Here is a 14265-nt window from a genome sequence, read left to right as displayed (position 1 = left end):
CCCTCAGGTTTGCCAAGAAGGGCGCTATCGCAGTTCAGGTTTTGAAACCAGAGAACTTCCCTCGTGCGCCACCTCTTATAGTGCGAACCATCAAAGGGAGGCGGCCTAGTAGCAGCGGCAATGCCACTTGAATTCATTTGCCTACGATCAGGTTTTTGGATTGTTGAATATATAAGAAAATTATCATATGAATTAATCCGAACTAATAGTTGATAAATCATGACTACATAAACAGCAGATGAACTCATGCAGATGAACAGAGTATATGAACATATAGCATCTAGACAAGATAAACCTATCGCATCTACTTCAAACAGTAGTACTAGAAACTCTAGTAAGATTTGAAACGAGGATGACAGAAACATGTACTGTCCAGCAGCATCCTGGTTGTCGCCCATGTTGAGGTTGCCGAAGAGGTTGTCGATGTCCGGAAAGAAGTCATCGTCGGACGATGTCGTGTTGCCATTAGTAGCGCGTAAGCGCTCCCCAAAAACCTGATTGCCCCTCACCCGTACAGGTCTACGAGAGGCAGGGTTCCAGAGGCCTACTGTCCCACCGCTCGGTGCACGCCGAAGGATGGGATGAGAAAGACGAAGGCGGCGGCGCAATGAACTGGAAAGAGACGGTCGCATATGGTGTCTCGTACAGGCAAGCTCGGCTCGGCGAGATTCCCGCAACCCGCGGCGCGTCGTGACGTGCGTGGCGAGGCGGGCGGCGGAGGAGGAGGAGTGCGCGAGGGCTCTCTCTCTCTTCTCACTCAGTTACTAGGACTAGAACAACCCACCTTGTATACCACTCCAACTCTCTCCCAACTAGTACTGTGGGATTAAATTTTATTAGTCATATCATTGCATTCCTACATGGGTCAAGAGAATTTCAGAATTTGTATTGGGATATGGGCTAAGGCCCAAGGCAAAATTCCAGCAGCACGAAGGGCTTTGGCCGCAACACGTGGAAGGCAGGATGCACGCGGCTCTCCTCAGGCAAGAGCTAATCGACATTAAGCTTGATGAATTTCTGCATTGAGGCAGTTGCTCCCGCGGCGCAGGTGAGCCAAAATCTAAGAAATATTTACTCCCATCTCATGTGTAAGTGTTCTTGTCCCAGTTGGGCATGGCTCCTGAGTTTGGTTCCACTCCGTTCAGTCTTCTGAAGAAACAAAACCGCATAACAGAGTTGAAGGGCGAGTCGCAAGATAAATACTGGCCACACACCACTTACACACGCGACACACCTGAGCTTAAGAACCTGCCCACCAGAATGTGTTCTGAAAGTGTATTTCTCAGATTTTTAGCCTTCTCTCTGTCTAGCGCTTCACCATGAATCATTTTCACAGTTCACATACTTCCCAAGTCTGAAACCTTAAAGTTTCTGAGCCCATCTGCCCACGTGTGTCTGTGCACCCTGAAGTCCCTCCGTTTCAAACTTCCAGTCAGTGTGTAACTAGGTTGGAATTTTACGGGGCTTAAGGCCTGATCCTGGAACTTCTTTCCCTATCACTTTCAGGTGCACCTGAAAGTGATGTCATTAGATGGGTTCAAAGGACTGAACGCAGGAATACGGAAACTCCAACCTTATATTATCCAAAAGGCACTTGCAGGAAAAATCCTTGAATCCACATAGGGCGACAGTAAATGGAAAACTAATGGAAACATACGGTTCATGGTCATTTTAATGCCAGGCAGAAAAACCATCAGGCCAAAAATTTCACAAGTGTTCGAAACAAATTTCTCCACTATGCTTTTACACTGTACACAAACACAATTGACTTACAAAGGAAGGCCTCCAAGTGGCTTGAACAAATCACAATTGTATGGAGAATAATGCTCTTGTACATGATTTTCACAGCTGCACATGTCAGGGTACAAATCGCCGCCTCTAAACTACACCAAACAACAGTGTTCGCTACTCTGTACCAACTACATGGATATGGAATGGGGATCCGCGGCACAGAATAGGTTCATCCGGTGACTCAGCCTTTGCCCGAGCACGAAGAACATCCGTGGCATCAATTATAACAGAAGAAGATTGTAGGGAGTAGTCTCCAGGTACTAGGAAGTAGACAGAGAAAGGGTGCACCACCTCCTGCAATGGTGGAACCTCCAGCTGTATGTCGCTAAGAACACCTACACAAAAAGTAGAGCATGTCAAAGTAGAACAGATTGCTTAATAATGTAAGAACTTGGCACTATGAACTGCGTTCCTTAATATAGAAACAAAAACTCAAAACAGATCATGATGAAATGAAAGAAAATGACAGTATTATTAAAATAGCTGAATTACCAGCCCAGAGGACGGTTGCACTGTTTTCGTCGAAGCAGTTTTCTCCTGCGACATCTTTGCATGAGATGCTGAGGTTCATCCGGATAATTTCCTTCGTGTTGTTCCGAATTTGAACTTCCATGTGGGTCATTTCATGAGCTGATATAGGATCTTTACACCTCAGAACACTCTCACCAGTAGATGGGCCAACATTCTCATCAGCAGAATGCCCGGAATCATCACCAGTCATAGTCCCGTCTTTAGCAAGTCTAAAGCTAAATGTCAAGGGATCAGGCAACAATATGTCCAATATAGACGCTTGTAATGCTGCCTGAATAGCATCTTTGATATTCAGCTCACCTGAGCTATTTCTCCCAGAGTGCCACCTCACTTTTATTTTTGAAATCAAGTTGCTGATAGAAGCGTTCAACTCTGCCTTGGCATTCTTTTCAGCTATGGTGGCAGCTTTGGACCCCATTGGCTCATCGCTTCCGTTTTCCTTTATGAAAAAGGAAGCATCAAGAACAGGTAATTTGAAGTGCTCAAGTGGTATGAGAACCCTGGCAGAATAGTCCCGGTCAATTCTGGTTTTGTGACAAGCCGCATCGGCAGTGTTATCTTCTGGAAGTAACATTTGCTTTTCATTTGTCCCATCCAACTGGACAGAAACATCAACATCAAAAACAACATCCGTAGGGTTGAAAAGTTCTAGCTCCAGAAGGCGGAGCCCCCAACTTCCTTTATAAGGATCAATCTTCAATAAACTAATGTCATTGTGCAACATATCACTTCCGTTGCTTATATTATCTTTATCACTGGCAGATTTCAAGTGTGATTCACTAAACCTGGCTGGTATTTCCATGGATAACAGGCGTGCTCTTACAAGGCGCATGCCCTGTACAACACAGATATTCAATGGAACTACAAGGCGCCTTCCAGGTGGGAGAGAAACCTCGCCACTACCTTGGTTTGTTGACGGACCTGAAGTGAGAGGAAGTAGAAATTTAGTCCTCGAACCATGCAACAAAACTTACGAGGACACCTGCAATAGGTCACAATAAAAAATGTTCTACACGAGCCATTTATTTATGTACACAAGAGTATGTCCAAGTAATAGGTCAATAGTAAACATGATGACCATTCTAAAGATACAAGCACTACAATAATAACACATCAAATAAAAACTGCATAATGATCAAAAAGAAAGAAAAAATAGCTCTGTCCTTCGGAACAGTCTAATAGGTGTCAAACTGAGATGAGCACATTAGGAGTCCCACGAAGGAGAGATGGTCAAGAAATATCACATATTAGAGCCACCAGGTATTTTACCCTCATCACCAAGTTGCATGAAGGTTGTTCACCCATAATAAGTGACAAGGGGAAATTAGCAATGACATGGATCTACTTGTTTATATCATACCCTAGTGATTGTTGAAGATGTTCTATATGTGCTTTGCTGGTATATTTGAACTGAAGATGAATATTAAAAAATATTACTCCCTCCGTCCATAAATAGATGCCAAAGATTTATTCAAATTCGGATGTATCTATACACTAAATCGTGACTAGATACATTCAAATTTAGACAAACTTTTGGCATCTATTTATGGACAGAGGTAGTAGTATGAATGCACCAGAGTGGAGGATCATAGACCATGAGAGAAGGTAATATACTAAAATGATGAAGGAGAAATAGAAGAGTCAGAATTTAACAACATACCAGCATAGTGAATATTCAAGAAGGGGTTGATTCCTTCTCTTGCTATTCTCCTTGGATTTGCTGGAGATCTGCTGCCATCTGATTCCAAATCTGTCAAGCTAAGATGCCAGGCTCTTAGTGTCACTTTAAATGTCACTTCTCCACCTGGTTTCATAGGAAGTGCAGACTTCCATGTGCTATGGGCAATTGAAATAACAGAATCCTGGTTCTTTCCTGATAATGCAATATTTGCTTCTTCAACTGGCACAGTTCCAGCATTTGTCAGCGTTATTAAAACATCACGTATTTCGCCTTCATATAGAAGAATAGAACCATCTCCACCCACAACATTGGCAACTAATAAAGGCAGGGGAGGAACAACAGTAATGTTAGGGAAGTTAACGCTCTTAAACTTGCTAGAGCCACAGCATCTGAAAGGATCGGAAAGAACAAGGCCTTGTGCAGCTCCAAGGAGTAAACTGTCAACCTCTTTGAACAGGTGTTCTGTAATAACACCAAAACTGTGGACAATGCACCCAGGAATTGACACTTGTCCAACTTGTGTTGGAATTCCAGATAGCAGAACCAACTTAGAGGTGTTTGCTGGAAGATTAACAGTAACTGGAAAGGCATCAAAATTTCCAGAATGAACGGAGAGGTAAATGCTCTCAACAACTAAGTCAAAGCTGCAGGGGTTTGCTAACTCTATCATAACTTGGACGGGTTCTCCAACAATCCAATTTATCTCTTGTTTGCTACTCCCAGATGTTCCCCCCTTGGTGAAAGGTGTATAAATGAAAGGCCCAGAAGGACCCGCACCAATCCACCACTCCTTTTTGTGTGGATTGCGCTTTACTATTTCTCTTTGTGAAGGGTGAAATGGTAAGGAATGCAACCTGAAACAATGGGGAATGTGAAAATAAATCCTCAGAAAACAAAAAAATATGCTTATTTTATCAGAAGCTTCTTTCTGAAACAGATGAAATTTTGGAAAGTGTGGTCAAAAATTTCTATCTTTGACAACTAATATAGAGCAAACTATTTAGGTTGGCTAGCTGGATGGCCCTGTTAAACCTGTTGCGAAATATACTTCCATAGTATATGGTTTTTATTATTTTTCTAGTATATTAATACAAAACGTAAAGGCGAAAGCTGCATACTGGCGATCATGCCTGTGTCTAGAAACTGCATGTATTTACAAATGAGGGAGTAGTTCTAACATCACTCAGGCTCCTTTTGGCATTGTGCTGTATTATGATAATCATGTTTTTTTCTGAACAGATTATGCCTACTATCCCATTTGCCTAACCAACGTTTTGCTACTTATCTGGCTATATTTCCACAGCAGATTATAAATAAGTATATCAGGGCACAGTTTGCAACCGCAAACTGAGCCTCTTTCTTGTTTTCCGCAGACATGGTATTGGTAACAGAAGAAAACGTAGCATGCCTGATAAAAGGAAGATTTCCACAGCAGATTATAAAATAAGTTTATCACAGCACAGTTCAGCAACCACAAACTGAGCCTCTTGTTTTCCGAAAACATGGTACTCCCTCCATATCGGTTTATAAGCACATTACGTGCTTCGAGAAAAAACATTGAGCATTAATTTGGTCAACAGAATATGAGATATATGCCACGAAAATTATACCATTGGATTCATATTCAAAAGAAGTTTCCAACAGTATAATTTTTATGGCATATATTTCATATTTTGTTGACCAAATTAATGGTCAAAAAATTTCTCAAAGCACGTAATGGGCTTATAAACCAACATGGAGGGAGTAATAGAAGAAAATGTAACATGCCTGATAAAAGGAAGACACGGGTCCGCACAGCGTGTGCCCCATGGAAGCCTATCAGCAGAGTTTGAAAGTGAGCTTGCTAGCCCACTCTGACCAGCTGGGGTGATGAGCGGGTAAAATGATCGAAGAAGACGAGCTGCGGCACTCCATGATGTGAGGGGATCCGCGGCACGGATCGAAGACATCAATATCTCTCTCAGAACAACCATTTGAAGGGTACTCCATTGTGACTCAAACAATGATACAACACACTGAGGGTGCGCTTTTCCAGAATCAGTATTGCTGTTGCTGGCACCAGGTTCCTTGAACAAACAAGGCATTATCAATAAAACTATAAATTCAACAGTTTGGTACATGTTATTATCAATATATGTAAAATAAGAAATTAATTTATCAAGATATTAGGATACGAAATATGATAAACCCTTTAACATGGCTACGACAAGGATACCTGAACAGTCAAGGAAAGGTGGGTCGGCTTATTACATACATCAGTTTTACAACTCGCATATATATTTCCTAATCAAGGCAATATTTTTGCTAACAGGCTAATTATGAATTATATTCTCAAGAACCTACTTATCCTACCTCAACCAAACAAAAAAAGAGGGCAAAAGTGAACAAAAGGAAAACATGAAAGTCTAATATACTCTCAGATGACTTAACCAAGTGTTTGGCCATATTTCTATCAAAATGACAGGAACTTTTGGAAATTGGCAAGGTTTAAACTAAGAGTTAAGCAGCAGCACAGAAATAAAAAAAGGAAGTTATGATAGAGAAGTTCAAAATAACCTATAAATACACAAGTAAACATAATAAAGAATAATTAATTCTCAGTATGCTGAGCGAAGTAACAATCTCACCTTCACTGTGGCATGATCATGTCTGCTAGTCTTCCTGCTTTGAACATGATATGCATTTGTAGTCATGGTTAGAACCTGCATAGCACTCATAGCAGCATATGCATTGTCTTGCTGAAGGTACAACTGTGCAACTTGTCTTGAAAAAAATGCCGCCTTGCGTTTATAGCCAAGAGAACCAAAAAGCCGTGCAATTTCAATATACAGTATCAATCGATCACTGGCATCAATCAGAGCCTTAGCACCATCTGCAGCGCCCATTAATAAATCTGACACCTCCTTGGCAACTTCGCGTCTGATAAAGAAAGACATAATATTTTAATCAATAGCTTCATCCTAAGCATAGTATACCTCATTCAAAATGATCACTTGCGGTACTTATACTTAATTCCAGTCAGCTAATTACGTTTTACTAAATAAACTGACAAGTACCAACAGAGATATGAGGCTGCTCATTCCATAAGAATTAACTGCAAATAAATCACGACAAAAGTAAACTGGCGATGCAACCCATGGGTCGGGAAAACTCACCTGCACAGATATCTAGCCAACTTCAATGCAGCTTCAAGTTCAAAGCTCACAGGTGAAACTCTAGATAAGACATACAGTCAAAGTGTTAGTGAATTAAGTAAATCCACCAAGTTAAGAGCTCAATATAGCATGCAACCATTGGGCCAGTTTCTAATGTTATTGGAATGCTAGTAAAGACAAGACTCTAAAAAAACGAGCAAAATAGGAGGGAAGGATAGAACAGAGAAAACCATACTCAAGGAGAAGAAAGGGTACAACACTTTTTAAACCATCATGAATTTATCGAAACCAAACAATAATATTGGCCAACCTAACTAATACAGGAATGCACCGGAGAAAGAAATGAACAACTGTTTTATAATAGGCAAGGTTCCTTGTATCAGCAGCACATAAATATGTGGCAATTGAAGTAACTAATATCTTCTCATATTCACGCAAACAAAAGGCTTGGGAAAAAGGCTTTGATGTTGTTATTGTTGTATTCACGCAAACAAAAGGGGTTTACTTTATGTAGAATGTAACAACTAAAAGCAGGATATTCATACATAGAAATTAAAAAAGATAGCACGTCAAATTAGACACCTTTGAGCATTATCTTGTAGAGTTGCCCGTCTGTACAGCTGGATAATGGTGTAATAACGATACTTCACTTCATCTTCCAAAACGGGATCACTTTGGCCCATCTTATCAACCTGCTCACATGAACAAAATCATCACCTGATAACAATCATAGGCATGCTGCAACTTGCAACTAGTGGTCCAAGACGCCTAAACCCGACCCGTCATCTTTTAGAACTCACTCCCAAGAATACACAATCATGAGTAAAATGCAATAATCGAAATGCCAACTATCAATCTGACGCATTATTAAATAACTGAATGCTCTTTAATAACTATCGACATTAACACTCACCACTAATGCGCAGACACTGCCTTCGAGAGCTCCAGCATGCCAGAAAACATCCCCTGTCAATCTTGCGAGATCTATTGCTGTGGTGTAATGTGCATTAGCATCAGCAGGTGACCCAGCCAATAAGCAATAATCTCCTATTATCTTTTGTGCACGGCCCAGTCTTCTTTTCTTAGCCTTAATCACCTACAAAATAGAGAAGTATATTGGCTTATATAAGCAATAGAGTATGGGGTCATTTACATCATCAACATACACTGGTCAAAATACTCGGAACACCTAAAGTATGAACCTCCTCTGAGCCAAGACTGGATTGCGAGTCCAAAGGTGTCTTGAGAATAGTTCCTGTGGACTCTGCGCGTAAGACCCATTTCTCAAACTCCATCAGTAATGAAGCAGAGAGATCTTGGATCATCGTAAGCATATGAAGTTCCAGCGATTTCTGATCGGAAGGCGGGAACATAATGATGCCATCCTTCTTTTCCTCGAGCAACTACAAATGATAGCAATGCAAAATATTAATTACAGTGGAGTAAGGAGTGATAAAAAGGACAAGACTAGAAGGGCATCATCACAACACTGGTACAACCAATAAATTCTTAATGCAGCTCAAATTTAACCAGCAGCATATCAACAGTTCAACACTAGATAATCTGCTTGTGAACTAAGTAACGACATCGCTGCCATCATGTTTCATGGGTGGCTTCTGAAGTTCCAGGTGTTGTGAAATGGGTTTTGTTTAGCAAGGTGTTATTTCTTTCACACTGGATGGCTTGGGTCTTGAAATGCTAGTGGAATTAAAGCAGCTCAATCTACACAACCGAAATGATTATTATCCCTCGAGCTAGCTAGAATTGGTGTACATTAGTTGATCAGTGTGGTTCGATCACTCAGATCTCATCCAACTAACACTGGTCAGCTTAGTTCTATTCTACTAACCAAGAGCACACGAGCCATCCGGAGAGAGGTGCGATCGCGGCAGTACCTGCGCGTCTGTTGGGCAGAAAGCGAAGCATCGGGTGACGAGCGCGGACGGGTAGGTGCGTGCGGCGTCGAGGAAGTCGGCGGCGACCTTGGCGAGGTCCGGCGAGGAGGGGAGGTGGCAGATGCCGACGACGGCGAGCACCTTGCGCGAGGACTGGAAGTCCTCCCATGGGGAGGGCACGCACCCTCCGAGCACGAACTTGAGGCGGAGGCAGCCGGTGTCCCAGGGCTGGTGCGCGAAGGGGCTCTTCTGGTGCTCCGAGTAGTAGGGGCGCAGCGAGGCGAGGTCGACGCGCGCGTGCCGCGCCACCAGCGCCGCGTAGTCCCGCAGGCACTGCGGCGGGATCGCGCCGCCCACCGGCAGCACCACCACGCGGATGGCGGACCCGGACTCGATGCTCAGCCCGGGCTCCATTGTGGGGAGAGAGGGAGCTCGAGATCTGACAGAGCAGGTCGTGCCGGAGTGGTGGAGAGAGATGACATGCGATGCGAGATTTGATCCTTCGATCTAAGTCGCGCTTCTGGGCCGACTTGGGTTGATGACTCCTGCCTGGGCCAGACTCGGCTGGATAGGCTGCTGCTGGGCCATCTAAATGCTTCTAGTTGGGACATTGTGTTAATTCGGCCCTTACCGTTATAGGAGGTCGCACAGACAGGGAGACATATTTAGGAGGTCGTTCCCTTATGAGCACCTTCATAGGTGGTGGTCAATCCGATTTCATCTCCAAAATAGGTCGATCGGCCTGAGCCTTCCAGGACTAATACTGGGTAAATTAAGCTTATTCTAGCTCTTCTTCCTTAAATAGTTTCATGGCACCAAGAACAGCTTTGCCTTTTCTTGCCGGCCGTTTAATTTGCGTACATGATCTAGCTAAGCTAGGTTAATTCGTCAAATTCCTCTTGCATTTTCCTTTGAGAATTGAGATTCAGATTAGATTGCAGCGTTGGTCTGTTTGGAGACCGTACGTATACCTGCTGCGCGCGTCCTTGTCAGGAGGGAGCAATAACACGCAATCGACATGAACAGAACAGCCGGGTAAGAAGAGCTTTCGCATGCATGGCATGCAAGCTCCGCATGCAATTCTGTTGGAGACTTCCCTTTCATTCGATCCTTTGTTGGCTTACAGAAGAACGCTATTTGGTTCTTCTCGTAATCTTGGTTCGAAAATCGAAACCATAACTATAGTAGTCTATAGAAGAACAGCGGTCGACGTTGTTCCTTCTCTGCCAACTTATTTCTTCAGAATCGCACTTGCTCACATGCCCCATATCTCTTCAGGGTGCTTTGCTTTTCGTGTTGTTCCAAGCTCTGGTAGGCGTCATGGGGGAAGCGAATGCTGAACCTACGAATGTAAGCCTTCTATAATTAGCCCGCAGGATCATGTTCATTAATTTACTCTATCTCATTCTCACATGCCATTTTCACACATGATCCTCCTCTGTTCATTCCTTCACAGCGTGCCTATTAACTTTTCTTGTGCAGAGCATCACCGTAGACGTGAGAGTGTACATGCACTGCGACGCCTGCGAGAGATTAGTACGTCGCACCATCAAGAAGATGGATGGTAAAAACAAAGAGAAAATACTGAATTCCAACAAACCTGTTCATGTGAGGTCACTAACGTCTGATCACCATCCATCGGTAGGCGTCGAGACGGTGGAGGTGGACAGGGATGAGAACAAGATCACGGTAACAGGGGATTTCAAAGCCCATAAGTTGTTGAAGAAGATCAAAAAGAAGACCGGGAAGAAGGCGGAGATATTGGTCCCGGAACCTGAGGTAAATGAGGAAGAACACCAAGAGGAAGCGGAGGAGGTTCATGCTCCTTACAGCGATCCGGCGCCGGACATGGACCATGTTCTAAATAACGAGTTCCTGCGGCCGGCACGATGGGACCATCATTACTTCGATGACGAGAACACGGAAGCGTGTAGGATAATGTAGCGATAGCGATTACTACTACGAGCAGTATGTTAATTTTAGTTTGGTCCTTACTACCTATAAGTTTCTTACTTATAGTTTGTACTTCAAAATATATCACAACAGGCCTATTAGCTCAGCTGGTTAGAGCGTCGTGCTAATAACGCGAAGGTCACAGGTTCGAGACCTGTATGGGCCATTTTTTTTCGAATTAGTTTTCCTGATTCTAACTAGAATCAGTTTTTTTTTCTGATAAATAGTTTTCCTGAAGCCTACTAGAATGTTGGAATTAGTTTTCCTGATTCTAACTAGAATCAATTTTTTTCCAGAAGGTAAGCAAATAAGCGCCAACAAACAAAATATAATCCCTAGAATCAATTTTCTTTTCTGCAAATAAGCGCCAACAAACAAAATATAATCCCTAGAATCAATTTTCTTTTCTGCAAATAAGCGCCAACAAACAAAAACTATCCCTAGAGTACAAGCACTGAACATTACTAGTTTCAAAAAAAAAAAAAGCACTGAACATTACTGACCGAAAATGCCTCCAAACAAGCATGCATTGGACATCATTTTTGCGTAACCCATGAAAGAGATGCTTTCTGTATGGGCCAATCTTCTTCTTTTTTTTCCTGAAGGTAACTGGGATGTTGGTTTTTTGCAAATAAGCTCCAAAAAAATGATATTATTTCCAGATTACAGGCACTGAACATTACTGACCGAAGACGCCTCCAAACAAGCAATACATTGGGCAGCATTTTTGTGTAAACCATGAAAGAGATGCTCCCTGAAAATGAATCAAAAACAGAAAAGACTTCTTCCATAAGCCTGCTGACACACAAGTCTCAAGATTGACACTGTGGCTCAAACTTCCAAAGGTGTAAAATTCGTCCAAAACAGATAACTGTCTTGCCACCGAGACACAACACTACACTGTATGTCTTCAATAATGTTGACATAAGGTTTGGATATTGAATCAATGTACAATAGTTACAAATATAAGGAACGTACATTGTCTAGAGTAACAGTACTTCATCCGAACAACTCACAAACTCATAATACATATGCAGACAATACACGTGGTCATTGACCGGTACACTTAACGCTCCATGGTTTGGCGGCAAGAGGTCTACCAAAAATAATTTTCCGTGTGTAAGAAAACTACAACGGCCTATCATAGGGTGGCGGCTCGAGAATCCTGCCAGCCCAATTCACGAGCTCGTCGTTCCCAGATTGCAGTCAGTTTCTTCTCCTTCGAGATTGCCCCCTCAGACTTCTCCCTAGCTTCCTCACAAGTCTCTGTAGCCGCATTACACTTCTCTGCCTCTCGCTGGTACTGGGTAGCCTGCCTTTTTGCCTCCACAAGAGTGGCGTTCATGTGATGGCTGTGCTCCTCAGCTACAACCTGCTGCAGCTTCAGTTCCTCATTAAGGAGATCAACAAACTGCTTCTCCATCTCTTTGTTACGCTCAGGATCATTTGTGCCACAAGCTGCATATTCAACTTCAAATTATTTTTCGATTCAACAAGATTGCCTGATAACAGCAGTAACAGAAGTAGAACGAAACCGACGCCACCATACGAAAAGGAATTCACAAGAAAAGTTCCAGCTCACAAGCACTTGGACAGAAATGTGGCAAAAGGTTTACACTATCCTGTTCATGCAGAGCATTTGCAATTTCACCATAGAAATTATGATAGTTATGTAGGTGAAAGCTTTATGTGCAGCAGCAATATAACACTTTGTCAGCACACAGTAAGCTGCATGGCATGCAAATTGGTGCAGGGGAGGAGTCATCATCCCTTACTGGAAACAGCAGGAAGTAATCCACGTTCAGTTGTGATGTTAATGCGTTACTGGAAATTTGCAGGCTAATGTGTTACTGGAAATAGCAGGAAGTATTTCATGTTTGGTTGCAATGTTACCGTGTTACTGGGAAATATAAGGAAGTAATCCATGTATGGTTGCAAAAGGTTAAACCCCATCATAGACGTGTGGGTGGTATGTGCACAACGAAGTACTGTATTTTGGACCGAAGCTCGTGAGCATATGATGCATACCATCATAGACTGAGAACTACATCGTCATTATCCTTCTTGTGTACTTGCTCATGTATAGCTAATACCACAAGCACATCAAAATTCTATGCAAATATAATGAGAAACACATGATTTTCTCAATCACATTTGGATGCTGTAGCAATTGTAGAGTAGGCCATTCAATAGAGTATGTCCTTAGGCATATCCCAATTCCCAAATATTCCATGCTTAAGTCATTAAGGCCCAATCTTACAGAAACTGCAAAAGGATTTAGGCCAGCCTGATACGTAACATGCCACTAGTTTAAAAGAGCAATATCAACATAGTAAAACAAACTGATGATGAACTGTTAAAGGATGAAACAATTTATCTAACGCTTCATATAGAGTAAAACTACACTCTCAAAGGTAAGGGAAATGTCAAGAACGACACTAGTAGAATAGCATGCATTGTAATAACACCTGGACATCGAAATTGTGCTGGGGGAGATAAAAGTCCAGGAACAGTCTAAAGTTGCAGGTGGAATTGTTTGGTAGAGAAAATATCATGATGAGAGCTTGACCAATTATGTCAACCTTAGCAATACAACCGTTATACTCAACCAATTACAGTGATAAGACCGCATAATACTGAACCTGAGTTAAAGCGAGTGTGAAGGAGGAGGTCAAACCTGAAATTGAGAAGTTCATGAGCCCTGCAAAGGAAGGAAAATGTACAATCCTGTCAGTTGTGAAGGTAGAAGACATGAAGCAGTTGATTTGGCCTATTACTATTACTATTACTATTACTATTACTATTACTATTACAGAGTTCAGTTCACCCACTGCATTCATGAGCAGCTGCATTCATAGGCTAACACCAACCACGTTCTTATCTACAGAACTGTGAACAGCACATGCGTCGGTGGGCGCAGATCTGAGGAGAGGGGGCGGAAGTGGAGGCTCACCGGGCGTGATGGAGTGGAGGGAGAGGGGCGGCGGGCAGTCGCAGGTGCAGGGCGGGCAGGTGGGGGAGGAGGAGACGGCTGCCGCGGCGGTGGCAGCGGAGGAGGAGGAGGAGGAGGAGAAGCCCTTCTTGTAGCGCCATTAGAGCGCGGGCCCGGAGACGCCGAGCGCGGAGGCCACGGCCAGGATCACCAGGCACCACCGCCCGCACGCCGCCGCGCGGCGCCCCGCGACCGCCATCCCCTGCTCCCGCGGCGCGCGCGCTCGGGTAATGTGTCCGCGCGCCGTCCCCGTGCGTGGCGCGCGTG

At 43.2% G+C, this 14265-nt stretch overlaps 1 protein-coding gene, 1 non-coding gene and 1 pseudogene across 2 annotated transcripts; 1 reads left to right on the top strand and 2 right to left on the bottom strand.

The window, feature by feature from the left end:
- Positions 1-1654: 1654 nt before the first annotated feature.
- LOC124672485 (trafficking protein particle complex II-specific subunit 120 homolog) lies at positions 1655-9467 on the bottom strand. Its single transcript, XM_047208705.1, has 10 exons — positions 9054-9467; positions 8361-8561; positions 8072-8254; positions 7741-7850; positions 7159-7218; positions 6631-6922; positions 5771-6069; positions 3983-4857; positions 2284-3243; positions 1655-2126 (listed from the first exon to the last, which is right to left on the bottom strand). The coding sequence occupies exons 1-10, from the start codon at positions 9465-9467 to the stop codon at positions 1906-1908; spliced, it is 3615 nt and encodes a 1204-aa protein (XP_047064661.1). The 3' UTR covers positions 1655-1905.
- A 1631-nt stretch (positions 9468-11098) lies between these two features.
- On the top strand, positions 11099-11172 carry TRNAI-AAU. The gene has a single exon. It is a non-coding gene; the product is annotated as a tRNA-Ile (tRNA).
- A 743-nt stretch (positions 11173-11915) lies between these two features.
- On the bottom strand, positions 11916-14197 carry LOC124676298 (annotated as a pseudogene).
- Between the last annotated feature and the right edge of the window lie 68 nt (positions 14198-14265).

The sequence above is a fragment of the Lolium rigidum genome, chromosome 7 (genome assembly GCF_022539505.1).
Source record: "Lolium rigidum isolate FL_2022 chromosome 7, APGP_CSIRO_Lrig_0.1, whole genome shotgun sequence".
Classification (NCBI taxonomy): domain Eukaryota; kingdom Viridiplantae; phylum Streptophyta; class Magnoliopsida; order Poales; family Poaceae; genus Lolium; species Lolium rigidum.
This window is presented reverse-complemented; position numbering and strand designations above follow the sequence as displayed.

Bases quoted from the DNA above. Each gene is read 5' to 3' on its own strand.
- LOC124672485 (XM_047208705.1), bottom strand. From the start codon at position 9,467: ATGGAGCCCGGGCTGAGCATCGAGTCCGGGTCCGCCATCCGCGTGGTG. The intron at 8,562-9,053 runs GTACTGCCGCGA...TATCATTTGTAG, and splicing joins TCTGCCCAACAGACGCGCAG to TTGCTCGAGGAAAAGAAGGA. The intron at 7,219-7,740 runs GTGTCTAATTTG...TGTCTTATCTAG, and splicing joins CTACAAGATAATGCTCAAAG to AGTTTCACCTGTGAGCTTTG.